Source organism: Pteropus alecto, unplaced genomic scaffold, assembly GCF_000325575.1.
Source record: "Pteropus alecto unplaced genomic scaffold, ASM32557v1 scaffold40, whole genome shotgun sequence".
NCBI classification, from domain to species: Eukaryota; Metazoa; Chordata; class Mammalia; order Chiroptera; family Pteropodidae; genus Pteropus; species Pteropus alecto.
This window is the reverse complement of record NW_006431919.1, coordinates 6,676,964-6,697,462: the sequence shown is the minus strand read 5'-3', so window position 1 is coordinate 6,697,462 and position 20,499 is coordinate 6,676,964. Positions and strand designations below refer to the sequence as shown.

Genomic DNA, 20,499 nt, shown 5'->3' with positions numbered 1-20,499 from the left:
ATTCCCATATTAGTTTCCCTGGGGTGCCGTAACAAAGTACCACAAAGCAGATGGCTTAAAACACAGAAATTTATTCTCTCACAGTTCTGGAGTCTAGAAGCCTGAAATCGAGTTGTCAATGGGGGCCGAACTCTCTCCCAAGGCTGGAGAGGAGAACATTTCCTTGCCCCTTCCAGCTTCTAGCGCCCCAGGACTCCTTGGAGCAGCATCACTCCAATTTCTGTCTGTCTTCACATGACTTTCTCTGTGTCTCTCTTTGTAGCCTCTTCTTATAAGGACACCAGCCATAGGATTTAGGGCCTATTCTAAATCTAGGATTATTTCATCCCAAGATCCTTAGCTAATGACATCTGCAAAGTCCCCATTTCTAAATAAGATCATTATCTGAGGTTCCAGGTGGACACGATGGGATCGGGGTTCGGGGGGACAATATTTAACCCATTACAATTTCCTTCTTACGGAATCGCTTATCTTGAAAGTTCTAGGGGGCTCCTGCCTTTGCCTGAAGGTATTTATAGTATCAAAATCCAGGGCCTTGAGCATGTAGAGGCCAGGAGAGCACAGACAACAGACAAGGAAACCAATAGTCTTGACTTGTCTCACCTCCGCCCCTTCAGCACCACCACTTTTCACGAGGAGGAAGACACCATCGATTTGTGTTTCTCGTTGCTATTTGGTGTATAACACTGTGGCCCTTGCAGTGCTTCCCACTGGGGCTTTTGGCATTTTCTGAAGAGAAAGAAGAAGAAAAAGGGCTGCTAGGTATCACTTGGCAGTGTTTGTGTTTGTAAGATGTCTTTGCCGTTTGACGGTTCCAATTTAAAATACAGATTAGCTCTGACAAAACTGACCCAGGCTGGTGTTTCTCTTTGATAGTTTCAATTTCAGGCTTATCCATCACAGATGATTGTAATACAACAAGATTTTGACAGAAAAGGGGTAGGAGTTTTAAATTCTTACCTGCAATTTCTAGCTCTAAGGGATAATAGCAGAGAGAAAAACAACCATAACTGAGTTAGGATTTGAAAACATGCTGAATTTCTCCCTTGGAGGTTTATGCTCCTAGGCATTCAACAAGTCACTTTTCTTGTCCAACAAATAAGCTCTCTTGTACCAAACTGTGAGCCTTACAAAACTGATCACATTTCTCCTTTTGCCTTGAGTATGTGGAAACTTGGGGGAAATGATCAGTTTCAGTATTTATTAGCCTAGATATTTATTCTCTTCAGGCTTTATCTATATGCGGCATTATATTGTTTCTATCAGAAGAGTTTATTGCACATATGATTTTGCATCTTTCTTGGATTTCCTGGACATTTTCTCCTGCCCTGATTTCTGTGACACCGCTCTCATTTTCTGTCCGTTTCTTCTGCTTCTTTCTCTGCTTCCTCTGCCTTTTAAGAGCTAGGTTTTTAGATATTCTCTTCAGGCTTTATCTATATGCGGCATTATATTGTTTCTATCAGAAGAGTTTATTGCACATATGATTTTGCATCTTTCTTGGATTTCCTGGACATTTTCTCCTGCCCTGATTTCTGTGACACCGCTCTCATTTTCTGTCCATTTCTTCTGCTTCTTTCTCTGCTTCCTCTGCCTTTTAAGAGCTAGGTTTTTCAGGATGCCTGTTTTTCTCTGTCTGGACATGTGGTCCTTGGATTTCTTATACACTCTGAGGATTTTAACTGTTCCCTGGATACCGATGACTCTCAAATCAGTATCTCCAACTAAATCTTGATTCAGATTCAAACCCATCAACGACTTGTTAGGCGAATAGTGTTTGCGTGTCTCCCTCAGGTACCTTACGTGCAATGACTCTAAATTTGAACTTGTCACCTTTCCCTCCCACATGTACCTTTCTGCTCTGTTTCTACTGTCCCCGGTCTTAGGGATAGTCAGGCAATGAATCAGCATCTCGGATAGGAACCTGTGAGTTATCTGAGACTATTGTCTCTTTCTCATCCCCATATTCAATGTCCATATTCTGTTGATCTCCCTCAGGTATTTCTAGAATCTCTCTCTTCATTTCTACTAGCTCTGAATTTCAGACCCAGAAGCAAATGATAATCCCATCTTGGCTGATCAATCCTCATCCTCCTAACTGGACCATGACATGCTCAAAACATTTCTGTGGTTTCCCACTTCTTACAGAATTAAACAGAGATTTACCGGCACACACACAAAAAAGGCCTTCTTTGCCTGGTTCCTGCCACTTCAATCTGTCCCCTGCCACTCCCAATTCCTCATTTTATATCTTCACAGCTGCTTGCCGTTTGACATGGAACCAAACTGTTTCATGCTTTCATAGCTTTGCTGATGCTGTTCTGCCTAAAAGGCCTTTACCATCTTTCTTTGCTAATTCTTATACAACCTTAACTCAGTTCAGGTGCTATTCATTCGACAAACATTTACTGAGCACCAAGTATGTGCCAGGCAGTGTCGGGGTCCCATTGTTGAGCAGGTAAAAAGGGGCACTGTCCTCATGGAGCTTAATTCCAATAGTTCTCACTAAACTATGGCATTGCCTTATGTGCCTCTTCCTCTGCCCACCCTCTCCAGCAGCTTGTCCACACTCCATCATTACCCTTGGCCTGTTAGGCTAGAATAAACTTCTGGTCTCCCTTCTCTAATGTACTATAAATTTTGTGAGGGTGGCACCATGCCAAAGGCATCCCAGCATTCTTGGTGCCTAGAACAGTGCTTAGCACTTGGTAGAGCCTCAGTGTGTTTCCCTTGTTGAACTCAACAATCAGTATAAATGACTCCATGTCTTGGCTTAAACTCCACATTCTCAAGGACGCTTTCCTTGACCACCCATGAGAGGGCAGCCATCCTCGGGGTATGTCCCTATGGTACCTTATACTATTTCTTCTCAGAATTTTGCATAATTGTAACTAATTATTTTTCAACTATTCACTTTATTTGTTTAAATTTTGTCTTCTGCACTAAGTTGTAAATTTCATTAACAAGGTCAATGGTACAGCTAGAATAAGTGCATGGCCTATGAATAATATTCAATAAATATTTGTTAACTGATAGATGACAAATTTTCTTGCTGGATAAAAATCCTGAATGCATTGCTGGGGCCTACAGAAAACTTAGACCCCATTGCCTGCTGGCCTAACGCCTCACTCTACCTATCTGTAAAATGGGCATGTTCCAGTGGGATAATGTTGGGTAGCAGATGAGCTTTTAGATAAAACCATATCATAACGAATTGTATTTAAAAATGAGATTAGAAGATTAAGCACATCAAGTGACATTCCAGATAAGCTTTCAAATGCCTATTTCACAATGCGGTATTTTATTCTCCCACAGGAAATGTAAACATTTCTTCTCTTTTTCTTCCCAGCATCTGAGACGGCAACTGTTGAGCAAAATAAAGTCGAAATAGGACAGGTAAACATTTTTGCAACGTATTTGAAGTATATGACCAAGATGTTTAAAATCTACAGTAGAGGTTTGCAGAAATGGACTAGGGAGAGCAGATATATCTAAGTGGCAAAATGCATCATGACTGTTCTGAAATAGCTAAGAAATTTGTATACTTGTACTTTTGGCAGAAATAATGTTGATATTGTTACTTCTATATGTGCAGATGCTTTGAAAAGAAAAAAGAAAAAAAAATACAAAAACATGGAAAACCACTGTGTGTTCCTTTCTGTGTGGCCTGGGGTTGGTAACACCTTGCAGAATCGACAGATGCCACCAGGGTTCCTCTGATTTTTTGAGAGTACCCTTCATTAATGTTTATCATTACAAAGTGATTCAAGCCGCATTAAGTAAAAACTTCAGGCGGTATAGACATCTATAAAGGAAAGTGAAGGTCCCCCATCTCTTCTTTCTTTTTCCTCTTTTCTCTCCTCAGAGAGATTGTTTTCCTGTCCTTGCTGCTGTGTTGGCGAATGTGACAGGGAATGGAGCATGGCCTGGGCAGTGGGATATGGTGTAGCCCCCACAAGGGCTGGGTGCTGCCTGCCAAGCAGTGCTTCTCAAACCGTTTGGTGTCAAGACCCTTTTATACTCATTAAAATTAAAACTGAGAAATTATAAACAATATTTATTCATTTACAAAAAAATAACAAACCCATTACACATTAACATAAATAACGTGCATTTTTATGAAAAATAACTAACATTTTGCCAAATGGAAACACATTAGTGAGAAAAGTGGCATCGTTTTATATTTACAAATCTCAGAGTCTGGCTTAATAGGAGACAGACGGAAAGTATCTGCTTACATATTCCATCATCAGAGCGATGAGATCCTCACATCACACGTCACGTAACCTCTAGGAAACAAACTCCATCGTACATCTCGTGAGAGAATGACAGTTAAAATAGAACATAATGTCTCATGAAAGCCATTTTAATCTCATGAATCCCTTGGCCACACTTTGAGAACCACTGCTGTAGAAAATGTGAAATTGAGGTCTGTTTTCTCTTTAATCTTGTTGCCTATAGATGGCTAAGTCAGCCCTGAGAAGAACTGCACAGGGCTAGGGAGAGCTTAGCCCTTAGAGGATTTAGGTGATGGCCAGCAAAGTGACTTGATAATGGAGAACACCGCTCGCAGCAGTAATTTTTTACCATCGGATCCCTGCAGCCCATGTGCCTGCCTGATGTCTAAGATTTAGGAAAATTTGAGGGTCTGGATAAAATGTTTCAAGATTTCAGAGATGAAAAAAAAAATTGTTTTTTGATTTGTAAGGTTAGCTTTGTTTTGATCTTTAGACACATTGGGCAAAAGATAGTTAGGAGCAGTGAAGCTGCTGGTCATCGGAAAGTATGGTTGGGACGGGAAACTCAGTACGGATGGCATTCCAGGTGGCCCAATGCTCTTCCCTGTGTCTCACCAGAGCATAATGGCTGACAACTCTGACCTGCTGATGATCATTGTTCCCTCCCTGGGGTTCGTGCTGTGTGTACTGACTGTGGCGTTCTTCCTTCGAGGTAAGGAGGGCAGGACCAGTTGGGATGGGGCCTTTTAGAGCTGTGGAGACCCCAGGAGGATGCAGGAGTAGATTGATTCTGCTTCCCTGCCCCTTTTCTCCATTCCCCAGAGTCCAAGTTCTGTTGTTGTCCCCATCCTGGTCAAAGAGGTGACAGGTAAACTCATTTTCTCTAAGGTGCTAAAGAATTCTGTATCATCCTCCTGACAGAGTTATATTTTGGAAAAGAAAAAAAAATAAGAGCGTTTCATTTGTTGGACAGTATTATGTGTCAGTCTTGAGGCTACACTTGAGGCACCTAACTCATTCCGAGGTCATTACTGCCATAGGGGAAAGTGTGACTATTGTCACTGTTTTGGGGTGGAAGAAACCCTAGCTCAGCCTCCTCCTCTGGCTAGGATTGCCCCAGGAAGAAAGCCATGAATAGCCCCCGGTCCTCTTATTTGTTCTCTTAAAACGTGCTTTCTTAACCTAGGGTCCACAGATAGAACTTAGGGGACAAATGAATCCCTCGACATCATGTCCAAAAGTACTTTTATGTTTTTACCTGCATTTTTCAAAGGCAGAGTCCATAGTTGTCATTAGATTCTAGCTGATCCATGACCTTGCACTTCATCGCTCTCCCCCATGCTTTAAAAGAAGTTTTAAAACATTGAAAAAAAAAAGAAGTAAAGAAGCAGAGTTTATAGTTTTCATGCGAGGTATAGGTATGTGCTCCTGGTCCTGTTGTAAAATGGGGATAAAAATTGTTCTGTAGTTGTTAATGGAAACTGTCCCAAGGAAGTAAGAGAGGAGATAAGACCATCTCAGCCTGTTTGAGCAACATAGTGAAACATGTATTTCAAAACCTGCCCCTGGTGAGTTTGGAACTTAGTGGAAGCCTGTCATTAGCCCTCACACGAAGGCATGTCACGGTTTTGGAAATTCTGGGAACATCTCATAAAGAAATGTTTTCAATCCATTCTGGGTGGGCAAATGACTCAAAAGTAAAGCAGCTTAACATCATTGCCTATGATGTTGGAACAACTTTGTAATTGGTGGGCACTGCCTAGAAGCCGAAAGATGCAGTCATCTGATCCAGGAGAAGGAATGGCTTCCCCTGCCAAAGCCAGTTCCTAAATTCTCACCTTTGGAGCACCTCTTTTCTTTATAAGGTAGTTTTGGGCTTCCCCCAGCATTTCAAATGTTCTTGCATAGCACTCGGCTTATACTGTGGCCTTGTCTTTTCAGGGAAAGTCATGAAAACCAATTGCTTCCAGAAACACACAAGGTAATTCATCTTGCATGACTGATCGCTGTAATGATAGTACAAGCTGTTACAAATGATTAGCCACTACTCAGTGGTTTAATGACTTGTGCTTGTGTTCTGATTAAATACAGGGTTGAAGAGATGGGACATTAGAGGTGAAAAAGACATGGAGATTTAGCTCACCCTAACCTCAGTCTTGGTTAACACTATTATGTTTGTCCAAAGTGCAAATACAAAGGCAGGTTGCATTAATAGAAGTATGGCATACAAAAGAAAGAAGGTGATATATCATTCTATTCTCTGCTAGAAATTCTTTGTTCAAATCTGATCAACTCACTTTAAAAGGACATTGTTAAACTACAGTTAATGAAGAGATGGAAGTATGGAAAATGAAAAAAAAGTGGACTAGCATTCTTGGAATATGGCTTCCTCTGCACAGTTAGACCATAGGTTTTCGGGTCTTTTTTTTTTTTTTTAAGTTTGAAGAGACCCTACGAAAGGATTTTCGGATATCTATCTTGTTCTATAACTTTTTGGAAAAGATGAAAAGATTTGGTGTAAACCATGATGAAGACCTTGCCTTTGCTTAATGATTGCATCAATGCTACACTATCTGCTAACAAATAAATATTAACAAGCTTTCAGAGAAACCGAGGCTCAATGAGATGACTTTCTAAGGTCATACTTGGTGATCTTTTTTTTTGTAAATAAACAGTTAGATCATGATTTTATATTTTCTAATATAGAAACTTCTAAATTCCCTCTTAGGACAGAATAGCAAAAGCCTTTTGTCCCCTGTGGCCTCAGTTTTCCCATCTGAAATGAGAGGCTTGGACTGCATGAACCCTGAGCACTTTTAACTCTAACAGCCTTAGTTGGGTTGTAATTTAGCAGCATCCATTTACTTCCGGTCTTGGTGGTTCCCATTATCAGCCTCTTTTCTCTTTGTAGGCTAGACAACGTTGAAGAAAATAAAGATGTCCTAGATGACATACAGCATGGAAGAGAAGATGAAGATGGTCTTTTCGCACTCTAATGTGCCATTTTTTCTTAGGATTGAAGACAGAGGCATGATGTGTGAATTGTTAAAATAAGTCTTAGAACGTTTGTTTGTTTGTCTGTTTTAAAAAAGTCAATCTATTCCATTGGTGTTACTGAGCCAGCCTTGCTTTAGTTTCGCAAATGAAAGGTACTTTAGAGGCCACATCTTCTCTGCTCTGTGCTTTAATCTCCTCTGTAGCATCACTGTTAAGTAATCTTCCCAGTATGCTCGAACCCTTCACTGATGGTGAGTTCATCACCACACCTATGGGAGTTCATTTAATCTCAGGACAGTTCCGAGACTTAGAAATATGTAAAACAGTGTCTCTCTCCAGATAGCATCTGCCAGTGGGTCCTAGTTGAACTCATTGTGCTTACACGGAATGTGTCTAAACTCTCTTCTACCTAGTAGTGCTCCAGATATTGGAAGGAGAACCCTATGTCTCACCTGAATCGCCTTGCCTCTGGGACACAATTTCTGGTCCCTTCCGGATCCTACTTGCCTTTGCCTGGCATGTATTTATCTCCTTTTTTTGTGTCAAACATTCAGAGTTCAGTGGCCCCTCTGGGTTTGGCAGGAGCAGCCCCGGGCCTGGACGTCATCAGTAATGCAGGAAATAACGTGGAACTGCACCACAATCTTGACTCTCCGCTAAAACTTCTTGGGTTTCTATTCTTTTCTGTTCACATTTGGGTGTCCTTAGAGATGACCATAGTGTCACATTTTAATTCTTCCTCGAGGAATTTAATTTTGGAAATGAGTCCATCAAACAAAATGTGGTGAATGACGTGGACATGTGACCAGGGCCAGCACATGGATGTAACAGTAAGGCAGCCCAGATCAGTCCCCCTAAATGTAATTCATGGAAATGAGGTCCTCATTAGAAACAGAGTTATTTAAAAATTTTAATAGCTAGTAGCACGAAGAACTGGGGGAGATGGATTAAAGCAAACAGTTGTTGAAGGAATGGATGGAAAGAATGTGTAAGAGTGAAAAAGGCCTCTGGTTGGGCAGAGATGTGGAAAGTCAATCAGACCTGAAAGCAATTTCCCTCCTATACTTCTGGTATGTTTAGGGCAATAGCAGCAATAATGAAATAAGCACACAGTCTCTCAAAGAAACTGCCTTTTGTATTTCTACCCTCTCGACATCACTTTTAAGAGAGGAAAAAATTAGTCTCATTACTTTACTAGCACAGCCTGTAGATTCCTCGCATGGATCTAGCAGTTAATAAAAAAATCCTCCTCTCACCTGAGCCCTTGGAAAACAACCTGCCAAGAGCAGCATGTCTTCTGGCTCATTCTTTGGGTGCTGAGCAGAGTGTCAGGTTGGGCTTAAGTGAAGGAAGCAACAAGCAGCATGTGGGTAGCTTCTTGTTTTGGCTTGACTTGCTCCTCCATGTTAGCCTAAGACACTGGAATGACTTGACGAGTGTGCTAAACTCAAAGGTGAAAACTGAGTGGGAAAATGGATTTAGAGGCAGGTTCAGAGCCTCAGTTTCCCCATCTGAAAAATGGAGTTGGACTAGATGACTTTGTGTAATAGTCAGGTTCTAATATTTTGTGAGTCAATGATACACCCCTCCCACACTTAGCTCATGCTCCCTGATGACCTGAACCACCACCACCATCAGTGCCATTATTAACTTGGGTCTGACTAGAAAAAGAAGAAGGCATATACTTCCTAAACAGAAAGTAAACTCAATAAATATCTGTCTGTTTTTACAAGAGGGGCATCTTCAGTCTTTTCCCTAGTATATTCCTGAAGCTCCTTGGTCAGAATAAGAAACATTTAAATGAGTAATCAAAGTATTTTAGAACTGATAATGGCCTCTGGGAGCCTCTCACCTAGTAGTTCTTATTAATCTTAGCTGTACATTGCAATTAACTTGGAGAGTTTTTAAAATGCCAATTCCAGAGTCCCACTCTTTAAGAGATTCTTCTGTAATTGGTCTAGGGTGTGGCCTGGGCATCTGAATTTTTTTTTTTTTTGTAATGCCCCAAGTGGTTCTACTGTGCAGCCAGATCCTAGGAACCACTGCTTTAGCTCAGTGTTTCTCAAACTATGCACTTCAGACCAGCAGCCTCAAAATCATCTGGAACTGGTTAGACATACAAATTCTTGTCCCCACCCCAGACCTACCATATCAGAAACTCTTGTAAATGGGGAAACCCAGCAATCTGTGTTCTAACAGGCCCTCCAGGTGATTTGGGTGCATGTTAAAGTTTAAGAACTATTGTAGTGTAATAATGCCTAAAAGGGGGATTAAGATTTCAAGAAAAGATTCTCTTTTACCCAGAGCTCTGGTGGCGGGTGTGGCCACACACCAGGTGGGGAGTTTCCAGCTGCAACAGGCAAAGGTCCAGGTGGAAGTAGGTCGATGGCACAGACTGCACAGAAGATAGCATTGCTTTCTACCTGGGCTCCTGCAGCAGCTTCCTGACTATGCTCATTAACCTTGTTGTAGCCGCCAGCCCCCGAAAGACACACGGACCACCAGAATTCAGTGAGTTATAGGAAACACGCTCTTTATTCAGCCAGCTGGGTCTGCCAGGGGTATGCAGACCCCAAATTAAGCAGCCCTGAAATGTAGAGGTACAGGGTTTTTAAGCCCTAAATCCCATTCCTCATTCTGTCTTAAACATAAAGGTCTATTTTTCTCCTATTCACTACCTGTCAACCCACAAGTCGGTTGTGCAAGCGGGGGTACAGAAGCAGAAAGCTTATTGTTAGACTGTTATGTTCCCATGGGTGATAGCCTATGTTCCCATGGGCGATAGCCAAGCAGTAATTTTCCAGCCAGCACAACCTCACTTCTTTCTCTATCCAGTTTGTTCTCCATGTTGTGGCAGAGGTATCTGTTCTAAATGCAGATCTGAGATTCCTATCTCTGACTTCCACACTGGGGCAGAGAAGCAGCACCCCAGAAGAAGGCTAGGTTGACAGATGCCTATGACTTCAGAAACCAGGCAGCTGATACAAATGAGTGGGGTGATGGAAAGCGATGTGGCCTGTAACAACGTGGAATGTGTTGTGTCCACTTAAAGGCATTAACATTCAAAGTTAAAATAATGTTCTGGGCAAGCAACACTTGGCTATGGTGTGGAGCAGCGGTCCCCAACCATTTTGGCACCAGGGACCGGCACTCCTATGAGAATCCAATGCCTGATGATCTGAGGTGGAGCTGAGGCGGTGATTCTAGTGTTATCGGAGATTGGGGCCCTCTCTCAGCATGTCGTCCAGGTTCTTGATGTCTCGAACGAAGAATTGAGCAAGACACCAAAATACAATAGAAAATAAAAGTTTTGTTAGAAGGGAAAGTACACTTCCAGACGTGGAAGCGGGCCTTAGCAAGAGAAGCATGGCTCAAAAGGCCTGGTAACAAAGCCTTCAGGGTTTTTATCCCATTTTTGCTGTGAATGCTTACTTTTCTTAGAGGAGTGGGCTTCCGTGATTGACAGTGAAGATTGACAGGACTCAGTGATTCATTATTTTGCTTTCTGTGCATGTTTGTTCCCAGAATTCAGTCTGTCAATGATATTAATGAACTTCCGGGTATATATATATATTATGATGGTACAATGAGACTCAGGTGAGTTGAAGGTCTTTGAGGTCTTCATTGCACAGGTGCGAGTGACTAGCTTAAACTGATAGCTAATTTCTGCCTACTGGTTTCTTTGTGTGAGTTAAAAAAAAAAAAAAAAAAAACGCCTTCTGGCTTGCTTAATTGAGGGCAGATTAGGGCGGACCCCTTCTGAGATAGGATGACCTCAGTGTCTTTGCAGGCAGACCCGAAACCCCCTAACTAACTTCCTGCCTACCTCTCTTCTAAGAGCCATGAACCCTCTTATTATTAGTATGGATGTTGAGGGACAGGCGGTCTCTTCTTCCGTATCTGCTTCCGGCTGAGAATGGCTATAGTCCTTGCCTGCTGGGGTTTCATGGAGCTCTTTTCCTTTCTGCCCCAGTCAGGGTGGGGTTGGTCTTGGGTTTCCTGCCGAAGTGCCACCTCAGTTCCTAGACAAGGAAAAGAAAACACACACTTGTTATTTAAATCATACATCTATTAATTTCTTTATTGATTTTTCTATTAAGTGAGTAAAGAGAAACAGGCTTGGTTAATACGTTTCTTAAAGAGGAAAAAGAAAGACCTTTGGCTTAAAGTCCCCTCCCCTTGAGATTCTAAGGGCCCTGCCTGGCTTAACACCATTTCTTCTTAAAGATGGGCTGATGACCCTTATCAATAGCCAGAGGATTTGAATCGCCAGGGCAATTATCAAGATTTGAGGGAGAGGCCCTTTTTCCAAAGAAAGGAGGGAAGAAAACTTAACTAGGTTTACTAAAAAGATTAACTCTGCCAGAGATGTCCCACTTCATTTCCTGCTAAAAGATTAAGAATTTTACAAGTGATATCCTGTCTCGCTAGTGCTGGGGAGTGGCTGCAAATACAGATGAAGCTGTGCTCGCTCTCTGGCCGCTCACCTCCTGTTGTGCGGCCCAGTTCCTGACAGGCCATGGACCAGTACTGGTCTGTAGCCTGAGAGCTGAGGACCCTTGGTCTAGAACAAGACAACCAGTTTGAGACTCAAGGTCTGGGAGTTGGGGGTGAGGTTTTACCAAATGATGAATTAATAAATATCTAATTCTTGTACAGAGACTCTTTGGTCATAGGAGGTTTTCGGTGAAGCTGTTTCTCTCTTTCTATGTGCTATCAGGGTGAATGGTAGCCATCTACAAACAACTTCCTAGTATCTAATGTGTGCAGTAGCCCAGGAGAGACTCTCTTCCCTTAAACAGATTAAAAACCTAAATGAAACAAAACACACACGAGAAATGCATTCGAATAGAAGCAGTGTTGTTATTCCATTGCCACAAGGAAGGTTTTCTATGGAGGCTTGGCTCGTACAGCTTTGTCCACAAACTTTGAGGATTTAGAGCTATCTTATTCTACAACCTTGACCTTAACCTTTCTAGACTAAATGAAAGATAACGTACAATCCTTCAGGATCATTCGCTATATTCTGGGTACTCAGTGTTTCAAGTCAATTCCTCATTGACTCCTCACCGTAGCCCAATGGGACAGCTTTCGGAGCTGAGGAAACAGAAGCAGAGATAGAGGAAGGAAATTACCTGAGGTCATAGAGTCCCACCCCCTGTGACAGAGCCAGACCTTGAACCAGGCAGGAAGGACTCCACACTCTGAACCACTGCCCTATCCTTCACCATGAGGGCCCTAATTAAAGACTTCACGCATGCAGAACTGCAGGATTAACCTGTGGTCCCAAATGGATTTTAGTTTACTCAGATCCGCAGAAACCTGAGTGTTTTAATGGTTCTCCAATCCCCACCCCTTTATAGTTCAGTCTTCCCTTGTCCCCATATTATTTACTCAGAATCTTATTTTCATTTGCAGAGGAAGCGGTGAGTAGAGAACCTGGCAGGCACCTTAATGAAGCCAGGTGGGACACATTTAAATAGGAATGTGTTGAACTGACTCATGAAGAGCAAAACCAGCTGTCACCAGGCTTAACGAAAGGTTAACAGGAACGTGGCAATGGCTGGCTGGGGAGACTCTTTGTCTCTCTAAAGAAAACAAAAAGTTGAGAAGTAGTCTCCTTGAGTGGAAGCAAGAGCAGAAGGAAGAAGCCACTTAAAACCAAAGACTGGGTCCGAAACAGTTTCATTTAGATTTGTAAACATGTTACAGTCTTAAAATATAAAAAGAAAAGGCGCGGTGAATTGTCAGCTCTCTGAGCAACAAAAGACCGAGAGGGGACATGCTCCCGAAAAAGACGAAGGCTGATGCTGTTCCCAGGAAGCCTGGGCGCACTGGAGGCGGGGGCGCATCAGGTGAGGTGGGTTCATTTTCTAACTGAGCAGAAAAGGTGCCGTTTTGCTGTTGTATGCTTCGTCCGTGTTGCATGTGCAGTTGGGTGAAGGAGTGTGGAGGAGAGCAGGAAAGACCCTTACACGTCCTTCAATTCAACTCCCATATTTTAGCTGGTGAAACTGAGGCCCAGGTTGAGGGAATTTGAATTACTCCAGGCTACGCAGTAAACCAGTGCCAGAGCGAAGACCTAAACCAGGTACCCCAGGCTTAACCGTGGCCGAGTCGTGACCTTGTTCTTGGATTTTTCTGAGTCTACGCAGATCTGGCTGATGATTTACCCTTCTGAAATCATATGCAGTAGGTTCTTTTTGGTATGTATGACTCAGCATTTCTTTTCCTTGAACCACCTTGTCAAGCACATTCTTGACCTTATGGTGAACTGTTTTTCCCAGAAAGAGGAATTACAATGAGGAAGTGCAAAGCTTGGCTGTTCTACTGCTGTTTAAAAAACACCCCCATAACTAGGGTGAGCAACTCGTCCTGGTTTTAAAACTCATAGTCCCACATGCTGGGGACTCCCTCAGTCCTGGGCAAACACTGGTATCGTTGGCCAACCTAGGTCCATAATTATACTCAAGATCAAAAGCAACAGCTCCCTGAGCTCTTTCGTTCACAGCCCCTGCTCTTGACTTTATTGCAGTGATCATTTTTTTCTGTGACTTTGCAACTGGACCCAAGTGGAATTTAATTTGTTCAGATCCAGTGTTGGAATAGATAACTAAATCTAGATCCTAGACCCTGGGGGGCTCAGAGTAGCAATATTGTCATCACTTAGGAGCTTGTCAGAAATGCAGAATGTCAGTCCCCATCCTAGACCCTCAGAATCTGCATTTAAACAAGGTCTTCATGTAATTCATATGCACATTAAAGATTGAGAAATACTAATCTAAAACACTGATTTTTCAAACTTGGCTTCACATTGAAGTCATGTGGGGAACTTAAAAAATACTGATGCTGGACTCCCTTCTGAAGTCCTGATTTAATTGGCCTGGGGGAGACCTGAGCATCAGGCCTTTTTAAAGCAACTCAGGTAATTCTAATACAGAGCAATGTTTGTAAACCACTTCTTAAAGGAAGGTACCTTAGCACCAGAAAGTAATGTTGTTAATTAGCATAACTCTTGGCCAAAGTTACAAGTTTATGCGGGTCTAGTACCCCCAAATGATTTTGGTCAAAAAAATGATCAAGAAAATTGCTCAAGATCTGGGGAGACAAGATAATGACCTAAATGCCCCCATTACTATGGACAAGGCCCATTAAAATAATTTAAAAACCAAGATATAATACAGGCATACCTCGTTTTATTGCACTTCACTTCACAGATGTGCTTTTTACAAGTTGGAGGTAAGACCCTCTGCCAGCAAAATGATTAGGACTTGCTTTATTATGAAACTTGCCTTATTGCTGTCTGGAACCAACCCGCAGTCTCTTGGAGTTACGCCTGTATTTGGTCTGTGGAAGGTGATAATGAGAAAACAGAAAAGATAAACAGAGAAGGAATGTCTGGGGAGTTAAGGTGATGTCTCTGTTTAGCGACATCAGAGGGGTAATGAAGAGATGACACCAAGATCATAAGAGAAACAAGATCTTAAGAGAAATCCTATTTCAGGGTCAGTTCCGAAGTTTACTAAGATGAGATAATTAGAACCTCTGTGACTTTCTTGGTTCTTCCCTCATGGTTGCATGATGGCTGCCACAGCTCTCATCTGGACTCCACAAAAGCATCTCAAGCAGGAAGGGAAGAGGTGGATGGTAATGGGACTTTTTCCCTTGTATGACTCTAAATCTTTATCAAAAGGGTCAGTTTTTCATAGAAGTTACAGAAGAGTCCCCCATATATTTCATTGGCTATCTAATGGGTCATATGTCTACCCTTTGGCAAAGGAAAATGAGATTTCTAGGGCTGATTTGCACCAATCATTACTCCTAGGCTGTGTACACTGCCATTCGGCCAAAATTTAGAATCAGTCAGCACAGAAGAAACTGGGAGTGGCTTGATTTTTAACTTGAAATTTTGATTTTCACTCATCCCCAAAAAGCTTACTGAGTGTCAACCGTGGGCCAAAGGGCCCCGCTGGGTGCTGAGGTATAGCCATGATCAAGAAAGACCCAATCCCTGTTCCCAGGCAGCTCACAGACTGCAAAGCCGTTTCTGTCTTTATTATGTATTTTATGACTCCAAATATTTGGGTTGTTTCTAAGGTACCTGAGAAGCAAAAAGAATGAAGGGATAAAAAGGATAGAGGTTTAGAAATTCTGCACACGAACCTTCTTGAAGCTGGGAACTGTACCTGTGAGGCAGTGTCAGGAGTCAATGGAAGAATGAGATGGAAACATTCAGCCCTTGGAGCAAAAACTGTTAGCTACAGTGAAACTTTATAAGCTTGGCAGAAAGTGGCCATCTTGGTAAAAGCGCAATGTTAGAGTAATGGAAATAACTACTTCTACATTACTATGCTGTCTCATACTTTTCCAAGCATTGTCAAACACATAGTACTTACTACTCTGTGTCAGACGAAGGGCATATCTCCATTTTATAGAGGAGAAAAGTAGAAACAGAAAGGGGGTAAAGTGACTGTCTGCGTTCCTACAATAAAGAGTGAGACAGGACTAGAATTAAGCACCCCGATCCTTCTTCAATCTAACGGACTTCTATTTTTACGAGGCGCCTACCAAGCACACCCAGCTATGCACTAACAACAGGGCTCGTAGTCATTGCTAATATGATTTGAGCACTTACTGTATGCCAGGCACTATCTAAGCACTTAACCTGCATTATTTTATTTAATCATAACGATCTATGAAGGAATTGCCAGCTTTATCCCTGTTTGACAGATGAGGAAATGCAAGCTTTGATAAAGTAGCTAGTCTGCAGTTGAGCTGGGATTCAAACTCTGGAGCAGCTCCAAAACCTGGGGCCTTAACCCTTGTGCTCTGGCCCCTCCGGGAGTATAAAGTACCTCGGTGACCTCTCAGTGATTATACTCCAGTGCAAGGTAGAAAGGACTGTTCAGCTGGGAGTTTTAGGTTTCCCTTTAATTGTAAAAATGTGTTCTCTTTTAGGTGTTCTCTTTTCCTTGTTCGTCTGAATATGACCAAACCGGAAATGGGTGGGGGAGTATGAAGGACATGAAGCCAAAGGGTCTTTGGGCTTGGGTCTCACATTCTTGAACAGATTTTAGATTTACCTCCAAATGAGGCATAGAGGTTGAATGATCAGCTTCAAACATTTAAGGTATACTACAAATTGGGCCTCTTCCTCCCCTTTAAAATATACCCTAAGAGACTTAAAAAAGAAAAAAAAAAAACTGGCCTGGACCCCACTCTCCTGCAGAGAACCCTGGTCCCGCCCATCCTCCTCCCCGGCTTTGCCCTTGTGCTGCCTCTTATCTCTGTTCCCTTCCTGTTTATCTCTGTTCCCTTCATCCTGTTTCTTTCCTTCCCCTCTCTGCTCCCTCTGAGAGGCCCTTGGTGTCTTATCTCCCTTCAGCAGCTCCATCAACAAAGTCCTATCATTTTTTTCCTCCTGATTCAGGGTGCCTCTGCATCATTTTAATCTGTTCCTCTGAGCTTTGGTTTTCGATCTCTTCCCAAACTTAATCTCAAATACTTCTTCACAGAGATGGAAATTTAAAAAAAAAAAAAAAAAAGGCTCGAATGAGATGACACAACCTGACAATACCTTCTGGCTTGGGGATCAAGATGATTGATTAGAAAAGACAGTAAAGTCTTGCTTCACCTCAATACCCTGGGCATGCTGTGGTGAAAACGAGTTCTATAATTAACCAAAGACTCACCATCAGCTAATGCTACAGCCTCCTCCCACCCCAGCCTTTTCTTTTAAAACTATTATTGGAAAAGTTTGCAATGTGTTGGTGTTTGGACGGAGCACAGTTCTCAGAGTCAGACTGGCCCAGAACCTGAAGCTGCTCTTGCGCAGCCAGTCAGCCTAGGACCAGTCACTTGGCTTCTTAGTTGTTGGGAGCCAAAACTAAGAACAAAGAATCTTGTGACTAGGCGAGGCCTTATCTGCATCCTGCATCTTGTTAGCCCCCTAGCAGTCAGCCCAGCCCAGAGTTACAGTTCCCTCCTTCACTCCCACTCCCTCTAACCCTTACCACTCCTCACCCCACCAGCTAAGAACCAATGCGCCTGTGACAGATACTCTCCCGCCCAGCTAGCCCTGCCCTCCTTTGTTAGCCCTGTATAAATACTCTTGCTGCTGAATAAAATTTTGAGGCTTGATCAGAATACTGTCTTGCCTCCATTCTTTTCTCCCGCCCATGTTTTCTTCAAGGTACGGTCCTCCTCGGGTTCTACGCAATAGCTAGGTCCTGCGGGTCGGGACACTTAGTCTTGACGTCATCATCTAGATTTTGGGAATAGTAATCAGACCTTCTCGTAAGCAAGCATTAAACGTAGCAGTGCCTGTAAAGCAGTTGGCACAGTGCTTGGCACAGGTAGGCACTCCGTGATATTGGTGCTGTTGTTAATCCATTCTCCAGCCCCAGCAAGTTCAGAGTGAGAAGTGTGTGTTTACTGAAACTTGCTGGCAGGACCGGTAGAGCCCCCAGCGAGGCTACATCCAGTGCACTTGGAGAACTGGAACGTTGAATCTAAGGCCTTCTGGTCTTGCTCAGAAGCTGCATATATGTCCTTTGATTTGCAATTCTCATCTGTAGAGAGCTTAAGAACCACCTATGTTAAAATGCATATACCTGGTCCAACCCCAGAGATGCTGACTCAGAGTCTGGAACTGGGTCCTACAACTTGCATTTCTTATACCCTCACCCAGTGGAGCTCTGTCGCAGGAGGCAGCAGATCCCCTGACAGTGTGACTCACAGGCCCAGGTTCAAACAGTGCTTTTGTTAGCCTCCCCAATTCCTAACCACTTTGTCTTGCTATCCTATTCTGAACTCAGACCCTGCTTTACTTTTGTTTGTCTTTGGACCCAGTGCTCAGGTTTTGCTCTTTCTTGATCCACCATGGTCAACCCCACAACACTGCCCAATTCATCACTTCTTCTCATCCCCAGCTGTAGCTCCTGGTTCACAGCTAATTTTCTTGCACCATTCTGTCTGCCTGAGATTTGGCTCTGGCTTAGTTCTACATTCCATCCTAAATTCTTCTGAAGTGATGCTAGCACTCTTGTGGCTTCTACACATCTGTTATAGTTGTCATTTACCATCCTTTCCTGCCTCTCATTTATGCTGTTGTTTACAAACACCCCTTTGTACTCCCAGTATGATGAAGGATCTTGGAAGATGTCAAAGGCACTATTTAACTTGAATTATGATTGAAAAAACACCAGAACGTGGCATGTAGACAGTGCACTGAATGTTTATTGTTACTAAGATGTGTGCTGGATTATTTTTTATTTCAGTTTTAAATCCGTCTCATTATATCTTGGTTCGTTGTTTTTCTACTTCTGCTCTATGATGAAGAATATAAGGAAAATGCTCTGGTTTCTATCTGGATTCTGGTTATTTAAGGTTTTGCTGTACCTTGAATACGACACCATGCAATCATTTAAACTCATATCTTCAAGCGGACCTAAAACAAAAGTAGCACATAGGTCAAGTTGGAAGGTGCGAGCTTAAATGGGTCAGGGAATGTATCTGTCTTGTTCTCTCAATATTCCTATCAGCTATCAGTGTTTGGCTCATACTATACTGTCAAATATTCATCAAATGAATGAAGAAAGATCTATTTCTATTTTCATGTTTTGGTCCATTTTACAACACCCTTCACAGGTAGCCATCCATTATAACTGGTAGAAAGTGTATCTTAGGAAAAATCTGCCTCTCTGTGGCTTCCACTTCTTAGTCCATTTTCCCTATGTGGAATAAAAAAGGACTGTTCTAGTCTCTTTCATATGGCAGCTTCAGATGTTTAAAGGTAATGGTCATGTTTCTCTCTGCCTCCAAGTCTTCTCTTTGCCTGTTCCTAAAACACTGTTTTCTTTTCTCCCTCATCTGTGTTCTGCTTTGTCACTGCTCTCTCTACAAATGGGTTACTAAGATGATAAATAATTCAATTAAAAATGAGCAAAGAATTTAAATAGAAATTTCTCCAAGAAGATATACAAATGACCAATAAGGACATGAGATGCTCAACATCATTAGTCATTAGGAAAATGCAAATCAAAAGCATAATGAGATGCCTCTTCACACCCACTACGGGTGGTCGTAATCAAAAAGACAGATAATAGCAAGTTGACAGAGCGGTGGAACAGCTGAAACCGTCGCACATTGTTGGTAAGAATGCAAAAATGGTGCAGCTGCTTAGGAAACAGCTTGGTAGTTTCACAGTGTTCAACATAGTTACCTTATGACCCATCAATTCCTCTTTGAGATAGCTACCCAAGAAAAATAACATATGATCACATGAAAACTTGTACACAAATGCTCATAGTAGCACTATTTATAATAGGCCTCAAGTGGAAATACCCCGAATGTCCATTAGCTGATAATGGATAAACAAACTGTGGTATGTCCATACAATGGAATTCTGTTTGGCAGTGAACAAATAAGTACTGGTCATGCTATAATAGGTACGAACCTCAAAAGCATTATGCTAAGTGAAAGAAGTCGGACACGAAAGACCACATATTGTATGATTTCATTTCTACGAAATGTCTAGAACAGGTTAATCTGTAGAGACAAAGCTTAGTGGTTACTTAGGGTTGAGGGTGCAGGTTATTTAGAGTTGAGGGGTGACTGCTAACGGGAACATGTTTCTTTGTGGGGTGATGAAAATGTTCTAAAATTAGGTGGTAGTTATGGTTGCACAACTCTACAAAATATACTAAAAACCATTGAACTGTACACTTACAAATAGGTGAATTCATGGCATGTCATTTGTATCTCAGTAAAGCTGTTAAAAATAAGGTTGTTTGAAATGAATGCAGGGGCCTGACCACCATAGAATAGAAAGAAGCCATTGCGTTTTTCTGCGATGCAACCTAAGATCACGTTCATTTATAAACAGCAATATCTTACTCAGTTGCTTCACACTGAGCGTGTGGTGATTAGTTTTCCGGGCCTGTATTGCTGGCTGGCATATTGTTATAAGTGTGAATAGTTCACGAGAGGATTCTGATGTTGTCTGGAGAAGGAAGACTTTTGTGGATGATCTGTATGAGTGTGAGAGTGTGTGTGTGTGTGTGTGTGTGTGTGTGTGTGTGTGTGTGTGTATGTGTGTTGTAGGCAGAAAGGGAAAATGAGAGGGCAAAGGTAATTAATGTCTTAGCCAAACGGGAGGCTTTCAATTGCAAAACTTCTTACCATGTCCAAAGAAAAATTTTAAATTATTTTGTATTATTTTATCATATAACAATTGGCTATACACTTAAATCTTTTATCTCTT

General features: G+C 42.1%; 1 protein-coding gene across 3 annotated transcripts in view; it reads left to right on the top strand.

Moving 5' to 3' along the window:
* Positions 1-7,356, top strand: part of TIMD4 (T cell immunoglobulin and mucin domain containing 4) — a 33,142-nt gene extending 25,786 nt beyond the window's left edge. For 2 of the 3 annotated variants that reach the window (XM_006906455.3, XM_025043153.1), the window contains exons 6-9: positions 3,350-3,396; positions 4,857-4,950; positions 6,180-6,219; positions 7,150-7,356. In XM_006906455.3, coding sequence (XP_006906517.1) covers positions 3,350-3,396; positions 4,857-4,950; positions 6,180-6,219; positions 7,150-7,234 — 266 coding nt within the window. In that variant the 3' untranslated portion in view covers positions 7,235-7,356. Of the gene's footprint in view, positions 1-3,349; positions 3,397-4,856; positions 4,951-6,179; positions 6,220-7,149 lie in introns of those variants that run through there. The other variant, XR_003044649.1, reaches the window with a different exon arrangement.
* Positions 7,357-20,499: the final 13,143 nt, after the last annotated feature.